General features: G+C 38.6%; 2 protein-coding genes across 2 annotated transcripts; both read right to left on the reverse strand.

The window, feature by feature from the left end:
- Window positions 1-949: 949 nt before the first annotated feature.
- LOC125226653 (dual specificity protein phosphatase 14-like) lies at window positions 950-6,286 on the reverse strand. Its single transcript, XM_048130698.1, has 5 exons — window positions 6,080-6,286; window positions 5,109-5,568; window positions 2,860-3,082; window positions 2,233-2,369; window positions 950-1,953 (listed from the first exon to the last, which is right to left on the reverse strand). Exons 2-5 carry the CDS (start codon window positions 5,198-5,200, stop codon window positions 1,764-1,766), a joined length of 642 nt encoding a protein of 213 aa, XP_047986655.1. The 5' UTR covers window positions 5,201-5,568; window positions 6,080-6,286; the 3' UTR covers window positions 950-1,763.
- A 1,092-nt stretch (window positions 6,287-7,378) lies between these two features.
- On the reverse strand, window positions 7,379-10,079 carry LOC125226005 (cytochrome P450 6B6-like). The gene is made up of 2 exons (XM_048129820.1): window positions 8,713-10,079; window positions 7,379-8,516 (listed from the first exon to the last, which is right to left on the reverse strand). Exons 1-2 carry the CDS (start codon window positions 10,076-10,078, stop codon window positions 8,344-8,346), a joined length of 1,539 nt encoding a protein of 512 aa, XP_047985777.1. The 5' UTR covers window position 10,079; the 3' UTR covers window positions 7,379-8,343.
- Between the last annotated feature and the right edge of the window lie 6,234 nt (window positions 10,080-16,313).

Raw genomic sequence — 16,313 nt, forward strand, 5'->3', positions numbered from 1 at the left:
TTCATCACTTATTAGCAGACATAGAAGTCGCAGTATCAATAACGTCAATAATTAACATAGGGACATCCTTTTCCGATATAAAATATATCGATAGCTGAATACTTATTTGGAAGTGAAATTTCATATGAGCTATAAAGTTCACTGGATAATTTAATTTAATAAAATAATATCGTTTGTCCTTAGCAAAATTTTATTCGTGCCACTGCGACTTCCAGCTAGTAATACTGAGTTCACATTTAATAGCGTCATGAGAAAATTAAACGAAAAAATAGCAGCACTTGATAAATAAACGTTTCAAAGTATTTTCAGAAAAACCCAAGAAAACGAAGAAAGAAAGATATAGGGAAAGGGAACCTATGATAGATGATTTAACCGAAAACCAAAACCTTATAATCAATCCTAACGAATCAGATGAAGCTATGCCAAGTGACAGTGGTTTATAAAAGGATTTGTTAATTATTTTTTACTGCTTTTAATACCATTAATGATAAGTATATCAATAAATAATAATGTTTTTCAAAAATATATTAATCGTTTTTTTTACATTCACTCACTCATTTCATTCATTCATTTTTTTTGCAATCAGTACTAATCTTTATTTAGCTGTGTGTGTTATCATTCACTTCAACCTCCGTGGAATTACCTATATTGTGTCGTACACATTGAGTCCTTTACCTCTCAAAATGTGTTTTGAAGCATTAGAACCTTTCTGGAAGGAGAGCCACATAGGTGATGAACTGCTGCAAATATAGCATTTGCTTCCATTTCGTCATGTGCGAATTGGTACATTTAATAAGACTCAATGAATATGACCTACCTATTCCGAATAGCAAAACAGTTTTTATTTGCTATATAATATGTGTTTAATGTATATATCCTTGTCCATCCATCCATCATATTTTGATGATAACCTCTTAAGGATGAGCTAGGCAAGCAATAAAAGTAAAACTGAAAATTCATGACTTATTTATTTTGGTCCCGATAAATTAAACACGAATAAATAACTTAATGACTAAGATAACATAACAATTACATATCACATTGCTTTTATCTACCTTCCTACTTTACAAGCTCAAGTTATTGACGTAAATTACAAATATACGACTAACTTTACATAACAGATGATCATTTGTAACTTTTTTCGGTTTTACAACAAAGTTTAAATTATTTAGAAAATGTTGACATAATTATTTGCACAAGGAAAAAAACTGTACTTGGTTTTACTTGGTTTGAACTGTCTTAAAAAATGATTAATTAAAATGATCATAGCTAGTGACAGTAAGATAAGAAAATGATTACCTAGTTTACTTACTTGTACTTAAAATCCAAATTACAGATCCTTGTTACACGAGATATTTTAACCTTATTAATAAGTATCATATCGACATTTTTTTTAATTACTCCTCCAGTCTTTCAGACCTCTCCTAGCACATTCAAAAGCATTCATCCGCTCAGTCTTGAATCATTTCATACGATCTCTTTCAAAGTTCCTATTCAGATCCACACAATCACTTTGGCAAGATACTAGTTACTAATCCACAAGAGAACAATGTAAGAAGTGCCTGGCATCCGTTGGCTCGTTGAGTCGACGACATTCCGAAAATTGCGAGTCACAACTGGATAAGACTAGCCCAGGACCGGGAGAAGTGGCGTACTAAGTACAAGAGAAGCCTAGGATACTCAGTAGTGGACCTGATAAGGTCTGTTAATTATGTAGAAGAACTAGTATCTCGCTACCTAACGCTTTCATACTTCCCCAGCCACTAGCACTTCTCGATCGGCCCGTATCTCTTCCGGAACCACATCATGCCTCTGTAGTCTGGTTCGTAGACGTCTGGGATCTCCTTGTCGATGGCTTCGCAGTACACCATTTTGACGGAGGGCGCGCTGAACAATCTCTCTTCGTATTTGATCAGCTGCTTGAAGAAGCCGGTGTTTGGCCGGATTTGCGGTCTGGAACAAGTAAGGCTTTGTTAGACAAAGATGATCCTGAAAGTTGTACGTCCAACGCATAGATTAACGAATGGATAACACAGAAAATTTACAATTAAATAATCTAATGACAACTCTCGTTCCTCGCTCGTCTCGTTAAATTCGGGTACTCCTACGTTTTCGACACTTTTTTTATAATAGTTGTCATTTACTTCGGAAACTATTCCTAGCTGAATGTATCAGACTAGCTAGTAACCACTGCTTGTGATAGTGACATCTTAGAAACGTTTGGCGACTTACCGTCTAAGTTTCATATGGTGGTAGGCGTCCCGCAAGGTCATCTTCTCCCACTTAATCAGGTAAGCCAGACAGAGGGTGACAGATCTGGACACACCAGCAACGCAGTGCACCAATACTACTTCTCCGCTTGATACGACCTAAGGCAAACAAATTTAATCATAAGTTTATAAAATCGAAATAGCAGTCTTCTTGACAATCACAGTGGCAGAAGGTTTGACTTTTTTGAAGCATTAGCTTCATCGATTACAACACATTATAGACGTAAATTTATGTGTTCACCCTGCAGACATGCTGCTGTTATATCAGACGAGGGATATTTTGTGTATGTCACTCATGGATTTGTGGTGTCATCGTGATTAGCGAGGTCTTTCTAGTTTGTAGTGGTCACCAAAGAGTTCATTGCAATTTCTGACAAAACAAGAGCCACATTTTACTTTGACCTTCATCTTCTTTCTCATGGTTTTAAAACTGAATGATGTAGACCCTTAAAAAAATAAAAAATGCAAGGGGCGCCTTTGAACTGTGGCAACTCCGGTGCTGCGCTCACGACCAGCGCGGGCCGGAGCGCACCCGGACAGTGTGACTAGTGTGTCATTCTATACATGCAGGATATGTTCTGAAGCTTACCTCATGAATCAGATCAGCAACTCTCTCCATATACGGGTGCATATCGGAATGCGGTGTATCTAGCAGTGGAACACAGTGCAGGGGGGCGCCTTCGAACGGCGGCAGCTCTGGGGCTGCGCTCACGACCAGCGCGGGCCGGAGCGCACCCACCGCGCCGGGCAGCGCGTGCGCACCGCACACGAAGAGGGATGGAGTCACGCGGGACACGCCCAAGGGACAGCCTCTGGAAAATGGCTTTGGTTAGAGACTAAATATTGAAATAAAGCCCTTGCACCCGTTTAAACGGTGCGACAAATCGCCCGCGAATTTCATTACATCTGCATTGCGGTCTTTGATTGGTGTGCTGTGATGTTGTGTGTATGTAAACTGAACAGTTCGCAATGTAACTAAAATCGCATGCGAGTTCGCGCACCGTGTTAATGACCCTTCAAATAACCTAATAGGATAATAACTGCCGTATTCGAACAAAGTTTCTAAGAGATATACATATAATGAGTAAAATGTTACTGCGATATGATACCGATCAATCCATCGGACATGTCAAAAATAAACGTAATTTTTTACATATCCGATACATATCGTATCTAAATTTAATATTTGACTGTGCGAAAAAGGCCGTTAATTAGTTCTAAAAACCCTCAATCGTCAAAAAATAAAAGTATGTTCATGTAGATATTAAGATAATTCGTCGGGCGAAGTAAAGGTTTACCTACATAAGATTTAATTTGCCAGTCTTCACGAATACCATTTTTTAATTTTTAATTTGTAAATTGTCTTGTTAAATCTTCCCATAAAATACCAAAAATCTCATTAACATAATTATATTCCTAAACTTATGTATTCCTACAGCCCCTACCTACTTATGCATACCTACAATCAAAAGAAAAGTCAAGCAAATCTTCATCACCATCGTTTTCTAACATTCGGTACCTAAATTCCCTATTCATTATTAGGTAGAACTAATTACACTAACAAAATTCAGTTTGTATTTATATCATCGCAAATTATATATCACGTGATAACAACAAAAAGCATCAATTTCCTTCTCCACATGATAAAAACATTACAGTCGTTCGCTGTCTCGCCAGCATCCCGTGGCCGAAACCCGCATTCCATACAGAGGAACGTAAACAAGGCGCATTCCTGACTGCCGTGTCAGTTGGCACCTTGCCAACGCCGGGACGCCCGTGAACTATCACTATCACGCATGACAACAATTTTGTCGACTCTCGATTGTGTATATGTGTACTATCGGAACCAGCGTTAGCGCGACGCGATATAATACCGGGACAAATGTAAACCGTCCGTGCTAAGCACAATTTCGTCAACTGTCGATCGTGTAGCGAATCTGCCGGCGATGGAGTGACGTGATAACCGTCCGTGCTAAGCACAATTTTGTCTACTGTCGATTGTTTGTTATAAATAAACCGTCTGTGCTAGGCCCTATCTTATGAAACGTGAAAATTTAATAGGTGTGACCCTCAACGTTAACTCAATTAATTAGGCCTATTTTTTTACCCACCTTGTATGTTAGGTCTTCCTTTAATAGCATTGGATCTACTTTGGTTATTGCGCTTAATAAGTATACTTTTCATTCGCATATTAATTTCAGGAGGTCTATCCCAAAGAAGGCGATAGAGCCAGATAAACAATGTACTTGAATAAGAGGTGCTACGAGAAGTCACGCAGATTATTTGGATTGTTAGGAGTTGTCTATATAGTACTTTTGGCTAGGATTCTAACTCATAGTCTGATGCTTATGTTGTATAAATAATATGGTACTTTGGCATTCATTTCATGTAATTTACTTAATAGAATTGTTCGTTTCTAATTTGTCCTCTTCCTTTAGATTGGGATCAATATTTTATTGATTCACCGTTGTGATCCCATTCACAGACCACATTTCAAAAGATTCTGAACATAACAGGATTAATGTCTTAATGTCGTCAAAACAAAATTGATGAAAATTCAAAAATTAAGTGAACTTTTGTCCCCTATAAGTACCTTGCAAACAATATTAAAGCCCGGAATAAATTTTCGTATCCTATCTTGGAATATACTCGTATTCTATTCCAAATTTTTCAAATAACTATGGTACCAAATTTTTGTTTACATCCTAATCAACATGAATCTTCTGTTATCCTTTAAGTTTCTGAATCAATTTCCGTTTCCATAAACTTATTGTTACTTATTTCTAGAGCACGAGTAATACTTAAAAATAATAGTTTTGAACTATTTGAATTAATTACCTGTTTAATTCTTCCTTGGTCAACTTCTGCGTTTCCTCCACTGTCGGCTCCTCCCCCACACACGACACTTTGTCGTCAACAAGAACCTTCATATTCACCAATAACAATTAAATTTTAAAATCACTTCCAACAAAAATCAATGTCAATATTCGGTATCGTGTTCGATATCGATTCAGTTCTAAATTTGAAACTTTAAAGACGTGCGTCTCTCGCGGAGACTGAAGCTGAACTGAAACGTTTGCGCGCGCCACAGATAATAAAAGCAGTGGCGCCCGCGCAGCCACCTGAGCGTCCTGCGGCGCAATATCCGGCATTCCACGATTATTTTCGTACGGGCGTGACGATTATTTTGTTTACAATCCGACTGCATACTTCTTTTGGTTAGTCAGATCGGGATTCCTTCAATTATGTCTGTATAATATTTTAATTGAGATATGTTCACCTATTTAAGTCTTCCTTACTGTAAATAAATTAAAAATATTAGTCACATTCGAGTACCTGTACAACTTTTGAAAACTTTTCTAAAGTACGTTAATTATATAGTTCTAGTTAACGCATTCGCAGGAAGCTCATTAAATATGCAATATTGCAGGAATATGTTTCATCAAAATGATATTTCAGAATCTGCTGGAAAAATGCGCCTAACTCAAAATGAGTAAAGACTGCCTGTAATTATGTTGTAGTGATTAAGAGATAGCCTAACCTTTTATCTAAGTTTCACAAAAATATTCCAAGTACTTAATGTAGATACCTAAAATCAATTCAATTTCTTTAGTGCCAAGACAGCACTGCGTGACTCGTTCAGTCGCATTTGAAAGCACGGACAATTTCTTCAACATTACATGTTATTTATACTTTATCAAGATGAACAAAAGAATTCGTAAGCTTCGTTGAATCACAGACGGGACGGGGCTTCCGCTGCATGATTTATATTTCCTCAAAGCCAGTCACAGAGGCGACTCTTCACTTACCCTTCACATTCTTCCGACTGAAATAGACGTGGAAGTTACCTAGGTGAAGCTGTCGAAAGTCAGAATTTTTTGAGTTAAATAGAATACTGAAGAAAAAGTGACAGTCCACTGGCAGTTGAGCTGATTGATATTCGCAACCAGGTCTTCAGCTTGCACCTTACCACTAGACACTAGACTAATTAACTTTCACTAGAAATTAATACAAAATTTTCATATGATTTTTTTGTTTTCATTTCCTTAACAAAATAAATAGTTATTTTAATTTATTTTCTAACTAACCATCTTCTATAATGTAATTGCCTGTCAGGATGTTTAACACTGTCTCTCATGTCACGTTAACAGTGTCTAGAGAGATCTCGTCACTACTTATAAAAATCCATTTCGTCACTACTTATAAAAAACCTCGTATCTCACGCTGTTCCTCAAAGTTAAAACGCAGTAAGTCTATATACATTCCATACATACTTACTACAATTTTCTTTTCATTGACAGACGAAGATACAAGTTTTTTTAAAAGTAGTGACGATTTGTTTCCTAGTTTTCTCCAAAAAACATAACAAAACCTATGATGTTTCATACATAAATATACTCCAGGAGCGGAGTACTATCAGCCGTAAAAATATCCGTGACTAATTTGATAACACTTTATATATATGTGCTAAAAATCACATGTTAATATTTCAAATACAATTAAGATATCGTAAGTAATTATAAATTATTCTGATACGAACGCCTTTCTAGCTCAATGATAAGGTTCAATTTAGTATGGCAAAAATGTGATTGCTCTGTCCCCTTTAAGGGTCACTGTTTAGTACAGGATCCCTGCTCCGTCTTCACATTCGAAGGCCCTGATATGTCTTCTGATACCTCACCCTTATGGAAACTGCTCGAATAATGGAAATTTGGACCTTAACTTTTAACGTATTTCGTATTTAATTTTGATGCTATTCTTTTCAGGAAAGTGCTATATTCAGTCCCAATGGCCCCATAACATTCAGGTCACGAGTTTTACTAAGTTTTAAAATTATAATAAAGTCTTCTTTCAGTAAAATATCCTATCCATGATATTTTAGAGGTACTTTCTTTCCTCCATACCCGTGTGGCATAGGTACCCGTGGGACACCCTGTATAGATAGCACGTGTAGGAGATAATGTTATTGTTATCAGTTTTTATCAAATATTTTAATAGGCTTGATAAGAATTAGGAGAAGTAATTACCTAAAGAAAGTGTAAGTTTTTGGGCTGTAGGTTTTTTCTATTTTTTTTTTTTATTAATTTGAAAACCAAAGATTCTCCATGTAGATCATAAACGTGTAAGTTTAATATAACAAAATACAATTATAATAACATAAAATAAAAAATATAAACATCAAAAAAGATCCTAGGTTTCGGTCATTGCTAGGATGCCCAGAATTCTGGCTTTACCCATTGCGACGCTGAGCAGCAATTTGCTGATCCGCTGAGTAATATATTGGCCTGCTCTCTGGTCAAGTTGTCACACGAAGCCTCTATAAAGTGCTTACACAGCTCCTTATAGAAGCGACGTGACACGTGACCCAGGGTTTCAACATATATCTATGCAGCTTCTACCGAGGGTGACAAATATCATTGACTTGCGACATTAAATTGGAGGTCTAAATAATGCATTTCTTTGGATAGAATCTATCCACAGATGTTGACTTAATAATCCTCTATAGTATAAGCCAATGTTCCAAAGGTTCAGGATCTTCTCTCACACTGAGTTTGACACAGACACTGAAAATTTTGTGCCAATCTCTGGATAATCAATCTCGATAAATAGCTTTAGCAACTCATCATCAATATTTAGCTGTCGGACATGCAATGAACGGCAAAGTGACACTGTCGGACAACATATCACCGTGGTGAAACAGGCCACGGGAGTCACGTATCTAATCAAGTACATGAAAATCACGACATTGATCTAGTCAAAAACATCACTTTTGTTTTAATTTCAAGTTCACACGCAAAGCAGTGAAGCTTCGTTGCTTTAATCATTTAATCTTGGCATCTTGACTTCTAGCCCCATCTCCGCTACTTCAACTTTATTTTGACTCCAACTCACTGGCTTCTAAAGGAAAGCTGGAGCGGCAGGCCTCCTTTAAGAAGTTGCATGATGTTGGAGCACGAGATTATTAAGAATTTAATAAAAATGAATCAATCGTATTCCCTAGTGAAAAATATAACTTTTTTTACAATTTTCGGGCTCATACACGCGCTTCACTGCCCTCCTTCAATCCCCTGACTCATTGGCTTCTAACTGACAGCTGAAGTGGCAGGCCTCCCTTGACAATCTGCACGATGTTGGAGCTCGAGTCCACCGGCGGCTCCCGCAGCGTGGTGGGCGCCGGCGCCACGCGGCACGCCTGCAGCACCGCCGCCAGGCCCGCCAGCGACTGCATCTCGCCCAGACGGGAGCCTGCATAGAACGATAATGAAAAATAAACTCACATACAAACGTGAACTCAGAATACATTACAATCTTTTTTTGGGACAGTCGTGTAAGACAAGAGAAAATGGATCAAACATCAGATAATACATTGACAGATCGATTAATAAAATCTTCTCAGCACTTCCTTAAGGAATCACTAACCACACGACAAACAGGGACTTACCTATGCAAGCTCTCGGTCCATCACCGAAAGGCAAATATACATATTTATGTCGCTTCTTTATTTCTTCGGGGCTAAATCGTTCCAGGCGGAATTCCTGCGGGTTGTCGTAGTATTTCTCATCGTTCTGCAGCGCTTGCAGCGGGATCACTATCCTCACGCCAGGATCCACGCTCAACCCCAGCTGAGAGAAAGTGTAAGGCCGAGCACACACGCGGGTCAGCACGCCCAGCGACGGAAACATCCGCATCGCCTCCTTAAAAGCCATGCTCAACAGTTTCATCTCCGCCACGGCGTCGTAGCAGAGCTTATTGTCATATTTCCTAAGCACTTCATCGATCTCCAATTGTATTTTTGTTTGTAATTCAGGATTAAACGCAAGCTGGTGCAATGTATAACTCGTGGCCGACGAGGACGTCTCGAAACCGGCTCCAAAGAATATGAACACCTGGGCCACCATCATTTTTAAATCCATTTCCATGTCCACAGTCATAGGCGTACCGTCTGGGTTGTGGTGCTCAATTGATTCCCCTACGATCTTTCCCCTGGCCTCTAACTCCAGGAGCAGGTCTATGAAATCATGGCGGTCAGATGGTTTGCATTGTCTAGCTTCTCTTATATTTTTAACAAAATCGAAAAAAACTTCATCAAGTCTCTGATCAAATACGTGAATGTGGGATCTTAGTACAGGGAAAATTTCCCACAGCATGAATTTAATTATGACAGGGAGGGGTCTGTCTAGCATGAGCTTGCCGATCTTTCTGAAGTGTGAATCTTCGTCGCCGAGGGAGTTGGTGTCGACGCCGAAGCCGCAGGCGGCGATGAACTCGGTGGTGAAGCGCGCCATGAGCTCGCGCGCGTTGACGGCGCCGGCGCCGGGGCGGGCCGCCGCCGCGCGCGCCGCGCCCTGCAGACGCCCCGCGCACCGCACCACCAGCGGGAACATCGCCTTCAGCCGCGCGGTCGTGAACGCCGGCGTCAGCCGCTGCCGCGTCAGCTTCCACAGGTCGCCGTCTCCGTGGAACACATTCGCCAGCAACGGCTCCACGTCCGGATTCCTTCCGACGCCTCGTGGATGGAAATATGGAAAATCATTGCTTAATATATCTCTCACTATATCTGGGTCTCTTATGTAAAGCTCGGGAGTGGATCCTCTGTAGTACCCAACAACTTTCTCGTTAGGAAAACGATTATATAAGTCGTTGGCTACCTGTGTAAAACTTTGCCGTCCGAAGAAGCCCTTGAAGTTATTTCCGAACAGGAACACGGGCGGGTCGTGCTTGACGTTTCTCTTGGCCCAGTAGTCGTGGTTCCGAGTGCCGTAATAGTACACAAGAATAACTAGTACCGCAACCAAAATAAGAATCATGTTTCTTCCTTGTAAAACAAGTTATGACTGACATGAGTCAACAAAAAAAATACTTATACTACACAAATTCTTTTATCAAAACATCTACTCTAGAGTCTAGTGATGTGCCGAAGAGAAAATAGTAGACTGTGTGACAAAAGCAAAATGTGACATTTACGGTCATAACTTGTCTATTGTAATTATGTAATTAGGGTTTGCTCATTCCCGGTACTTTCGGTACCGGTATTTCCCTTTTTGGATTTTTGGCCAAGCAAAGAACCGGGAAATCAACCTGAAAAATCCCGGTACTTTCGGTACTTTCGGGAAATACTTTTTAGTGACTTTTTTGCTACAACATTTGTTTATTTCCGTTTATATTATTTATACACTTAAAAAATAGTCGTAGGTACAGTAACACGCGCCTAATTACTATTTAATAGCGGGTGGCAGTGGCAGACTGGCTGCCGTAGCCACTGTGATACCCTAGCTAGTCCCGCTAGTCGGTAATGGAGTTTTGTATTTTTGGTGAAGGTTTGTTATATTCATTTGTGTATTTATTTTTTCTCTCTCAATCTTATTTCTCATTTGACTCGTTTGATACATGTTATAAAATAAAGTCTCCCGACGCGTATGTCTTTGTGTTCGCTAATTTTGCGATAGACTCAAAAACTACTAAACGGATTTTCATACGTTTTTCACCTATGTATGAATATACTGATTCTTGAGGAAGGTTTAAGGTTTTGTTATTATAAATTGATTAAAACATGACGATATGTGCTAATCAAGTCGGTAAAAATGACTTAAATGACACTGCACTACATAAGTAATAAAAAAAGACTTATAAAATTATACGCCGAGCGAAGCCGGGACGGTTCGGTTATAGTAATATTATAATATAAAATTCCAAAAAAAACTTATTTTATTTGAAAAAGCGAAATAATTAGACCAGTCCCGAAAGTACCCGGTTCCATATTGCTTCGGTACCCAAGATTTCTATATATTTTTTCGAACCTACCATTCCGTTACCGCCATACAAAATGTATGAAAAAATGGTAACGAAATGGTAAAAAACCCTTGGGACACTTTTTTTCTCCTATAAGAATTGAGAGCTCGCGATTCTGATTGGAAACCTAAAAATTTCTAAATATAAAAAAGTGGGGTGGACAACTTTAAAAAAAATGGCCCATGTGTTAAATATTTTTTTTCTTGGACAGTTCAATAAAAAATAAAATAAAAATATCTGGATACTAGTTCAGACGCTTCAAAAAACTTTTCATTGACTATTGTCAAAAACTGAAAAATGTCTAGCTATCCTGACACTATGGTCTACAACGGGGAATCTGCATCAACACCTAAACAAGTCGTAGATTTATTCTCTAAATTCTTCTTTTCTGTATTTGAGACTAAGGGTGTAATAGACTATGATGCTCTGTCGGATCTGCCACTGGACGAGAAAGCACCTAACTTATCTGATTTATGTATTAAGAAATCGGATCTTTTCAAGAAACTCTCAGAAGTTGACATAAATAAGGGAATCGGGCCCGATAAAATCAGTCCTATACTCGTTAAAAACTCTGCAAAGGCGCTTTCTAATCCACTATACATCATATTTAACAAATGCCTAAGTTTAGGTGTCTTTCCTGAACAGTGGAAAATTTCCTACGTTACACCAATTCACAAAAATGGGTCACGCACTGATATCACTAATTATCGACCAATATCAGTGCAATCCTGCATCCCTAAGGTATTTGAGAGTTTAGTACACGATCTTTTGTATCCCTCGATTGCTAGTGCTATTATACCAGAGCAACATGGTTTCATGAAGGGTAAATCTAGTCACTAACCTTACACTTTATACAAACTACCTATTAGAATCTATGGATAAAAGAATACAGGTTGATGTGATATTTACTGATTTCAAAAAGGCGTTTGATAAGGTTGACCATTTACTGCTTCTGGAAAAACTGGCTTACAATGGTATTCGGGGGAACCTACTACGCTGGTTTATCTGCTACCTTTCCAACCGGACCCAAGTCATTACAGTGAATGGATTTAAGTCTGACTTTACAACGGTATCTTCTGGCGTAATTCAAGGTTCTATTTTAGGTCCCTTGCTATATATCGTTTTTATAAATGACATAAAGAATTGTTTTAACAACTGTAGTATTCTCATGTTTGCAGATGACTTAAAAATCTTTAAATCAGTGAAATCTTCTAGTGACATCCACTTAATTCAAGAAGATATCAACAACTTTACCTCGTATTGCCATAAAAATAAACTTCAATTAGCGAGTGATAAATGTATGCACTTGAGTTTTACTAAAAATAAAAAAAGAGCATTTGACTCCGAATACAAGATTGACAATATGGCCATTAAAAAAGTATCATCTGTAAGGGACTTAGGTATATTATTTGACAGTAAACTTGATTTTAACAATCACATTGAACGAATTATTTCTAAAGCATACCAAATGTTGGGATTTGTTCTTAGAACAGCAAAAGTCTTCAAAAAATCATCAACGTATATTCTTTTATACAAAGCTCTTGTTAGGCCGCATTTGGAATATGCCTCAATAGTTTGGAACCCATTCTATTCAAAGTATTCCAACGCAATTGAAATGGTCCAAAAAAGTTTTTGCGGGCTACACACAGACGCTTAACTGGCAAACGTATGTCCTATTGTAAATTACTAAAACATTACAAGCTAACCTCCCTCGACTCGAGGCGCAAGTGTTCCGATATGATGGTCCTTCACAACATATGCAGAGACAAGTACAATTGCTCGGAACTGCTTGAGAGCATCCGTTTCAGGGTCCCCGCACGCAGTACTGCCCGACGTAACGCCTTGTTCGCCGTCCCGACATGTTCATCTAACGCTGGAATTCGTGCACCTTTACGCCGCCTTTGTAATACGTACAACAAGCTGTTCACGGCCGTAGACATTTTCAATACAAGTAGAACAAGTTTCCAGAAACAAGTCCTTGATACTTTGGCACAGACAACTTGATACTTAAGTTGTACAATTTAATTAGTATTAGTAGTATTAATCACTTTATTGTGTTTATATACAAGCTGTAGGAATAGAGATACGTCATTAGTTCCATCATTACTTAGCCGTTAAGTGCGTTAAGCTTAATTTACTGTAGTAATATAAGTGTCTTATCTATATTTTGAAGAGTTCTCAGTGAGAGCGTCTTAGGAGGTAGGTGCACATCTCTTGAACAGTGTATATCGTATCTAATGTAATTTTGTTTGTGCTTACTTCTGTTGTTTCTCCAATAAAGAAAATAAAATAAAATAAATAAACAGTCCCAATAGAATAGGCTGTTCTCGGTAACGTATCCAGAATGGCACATCACTAATCTAATCGCATAATATAATTCTAATGGATTCGGTTTATGACAAAAAGTGGTCATTATCTTTTCTGCAAGATTTGATGATATTTACTACCTTATTCCTCAAACATTAGATCTACTTTTGACGTACTCGTACTTTGACGTCGGAACTTATCAGACAAGTGTAATACTTAAAATAGGATTCGACATGTATTTTTTAAATATTTCGATTTTTTTTACTTATAAGTTGTGGCTGTGTCCTTTGGCCTATTTCCCAATAGTGACAATTTGTCGCCCGACAGTGACACTTTGCCGTTCATTGCCTATTCAACAAGGAAATATTGATGCTGAGTAACAATCAAATAACAATGTTACCAGGGCCACTTGCACCAACGAAGATGGAGGGTTAACCCTCTGGTTAACCCACCATTTTATATGAAATTTGACAGATGACAGCCCACTAACCCTGAGTTAAGTGGTTGGTGTAAGTGGGCCTTATTATCAAACTATTTAGAGATAGGGACATAATTGTCAGTGTCAAGTTTAGTGTCAATGGCTGTGGTGAAATAGCCCACTGGTCGCGGTTTGGTGCAGTAATCGATAAACACTATACCGCGTGTGGATTCCATACGGGCGAATAATGTATCCAGGCCCCGTAGCCGAATGGCATTTCTCCGACGCCAAACGAAAGCGATACGCCGCTGGCTCTGTCGCGCCAATACGCAAGCGCGATAGAGATAGATATCTACTAGCGCTTCGTTTCGTGAGCGTTTCGTGAGCGATTGTGCCATTCGGCTAGCCACCCTGTTATAGTATCTGATCAAACGAATCGTATAGGATAATTATTTTGTTAAAAAGTGTTATTAATTTTGAGTAATGAATTTTTTTAATCTGACCAAGCGGCAATGTACGCCGTCAAACTTAATTTCACATGACATAAACGTCATGTCGTAATGACAATTAGGTAGGTACGCTAATTGATGTAGACGTAATACATTGCGTGCTGAATTATTATGTATGAAAAAAAAAATCTGGTCTATTCAAAAAGAAAACATATAGTTAAGCTCCTTGGGTCTGATACTAATCGTTATTAAGATATTCGCCCGTATGGAATACACACGCTGTATATTTAAAACGAAAAATTTACCTGGTATACACAGGGTGTCTCACGGCCATGCCACATGGAGGGAAAGTACCTTAAAATAAATATCAATTTCAATTTATTTTATTTCAGACAAATAAGTCCATAATTTTGTCAATCAACATTACAAACTTATCACTCTATGGTTAGTAACATAGTACATAAATTAAATTAAAAACAACTCGACACATACCATATAGATAAGGGTATTTTGCTGAAAGAGATCTATTTTATTGTTAAAAGTAAGTAAAACTGCATTCATATATTTTTGAATAATTATATGGTTAAAACGGGAATCGAACCCGCTACATGAGAAAAAAACAGCCTGTAGTTTAGTCAGACCGATTGAAAGGTTTCATCACAAGGATTTTTTTTCATAACACAGTGTCGGAAATAAAAGGACGACCATGAATTTTAACATTTTACGTAGCCTTAAATTTTTTCCATACAATTAAAAAAAAAACAAATCTTTGTATGCAGGTTTACTAAGTTTTAAAAATAAAATAAAGAAGGCTTTTCTTTCAGCAACATATTCTATCTCCGATCCCTCTATGTGGCATAGCCCTGGGACACCCTGTATAATCTATCAATACCTATTTCCAGCACTAAGTGCTCCCATCCTTTCCAGGTGGCCATGGCCAAGCACGCGGAGACGATGTGCATTGCCGGTCTAGCCAAAGTGACGTAATCTTGCTCTGTCGAACTACAGAAGAACGACAGGGACAGCTATCTACAATACGTGTACATAACGTAATCGATTGTGCCGTTCACTAGGCGCACTCGACGCCAGACGCCGACAGAAATTCAGTCTAGCTCTGTCACACCAAGCTACGAAACAGATTACCGTGATCGTTTGTGCTTTTGGCTACGTACTCATTTTATACACATTTGCAGCAAAAATGGGTCTCAGAATCAATGATGCTAAAACGAAACATCGCCATGAACTGGTACAGGCACAGGCGTGGTCATAATACCTATACAACCAAAGAATATGATAAGCATCTTCTAACTGACATTGTGCAGTCGCCGTGGTGGAATAGTTGTCAATGGGTCTATAGATTTTGAAATCCGTTAAAAGACACGGCAGCTGCTGAAGGATTCGGATTCGAAATAAATAATTCGTCTATATTGTAGACAAACTTTCTTTTTGAACTATAAACCGCACGTTGAAATGAGTAAAGGTTTTCCACCGGCAGAGCGTGAATGGGCAGAGTGGAGAGGGAATTGAAATCGCTCTGACCCTTTTCCACTAAAAATTGCCATTAATAGCCATCGCGAGCCTGCGCGAGCCTGCGCGTGCCTGCGCGTGCCTGCCGTAGATTGTAGGTTTCATACGATACTCTATGTCAAAAGCAATACGGTACATTTTTACAGTAACAAATATCTCAATTCAAGTCTCGCATATCCTCTTCAATCCGCGCCTCGCGATGTCTCGTCGCGCCCTGCCGGTAGAATACCACCTTCGAGTTAATTTATACTCTAAGTAGGAAGCAATACGGTTAATATTTACACTAACAAATATTTCAATTCATGTCCCGCACATCCACGTCAATCCACTCCTCTCCACGCTAAGCCACTTTTCGTCTCGCCCTGCCGGTGGATAACTACCACCAGAGTTAATTTATACTTTAAATCGGAAGCAATACAGTTCATTTTTACGCGAATAAATATCTCAGTTAAAGTCCCGCACATCCCAGTCAATCTTTACTGTTTCCACCGAAGATGCGCTGGGCGAGAATCGAAAATTTGCCATACAAATTTCAATTCCCTCCCCGCTCTG

The sequence above is a fragment of the Leguminivora glycinivorella genome, chromosome 5 (genome assembly GCF_023078275.1).
Source record: "Leguminivora glycinivorella isolate SPB_JAAS2020 chromosome 5, LegGlyc_1.1, whole genome shotgun sequence".
NCBI classification, from domain to species: domain Eukaryota; kingdom Metazoa; phylum Arthropoda; class Insecta; order Lepidoptera; family Tortricidae; genus Leguminivora; species Leguminivora glycinivorella.

Excerpts from the sequence above, each read along its gene's own strand:
- LOC125226653 (XM_048130698.1), bottom strand. The coding sequence starts at position 5,200 with ATGAAGGTTCTTGTTGACGACAAAGTGTCGTGTGTGGGGGAGGAGCCG. Across the intron at positions 3,083-5,108 it reads ACCAAGGAAGAATTAAACAG|AGGCTGTCCCTTGGGCGTGT; the intron begins GTAATTAATTCA and ends GCCATTTTCCAG. Across the intron at positions 1,954-2,232 it reads CACCATATGAAACTTAGACG|ACCGCAAATCCGGCCAAACA; the intron begins GTAAGTCGCCAA and ends TACTTGTTCCAG.
- LOC125226005 (XM_048129820.1), bottom strand. The coding sequence starts at position 10,078 with ATGATTCTTATTTTGGTTGCGGTACTAGTTATTCTTGTGTACTATTAC. Across the intron at positions 8,517-8,712 it reads TGGACCGAGAGCTTGCATAG|GCTCCCGTCTGGGCGAGATG; the intron begins GTAAGTCCCTGT and ends CGTTCTATGCAG.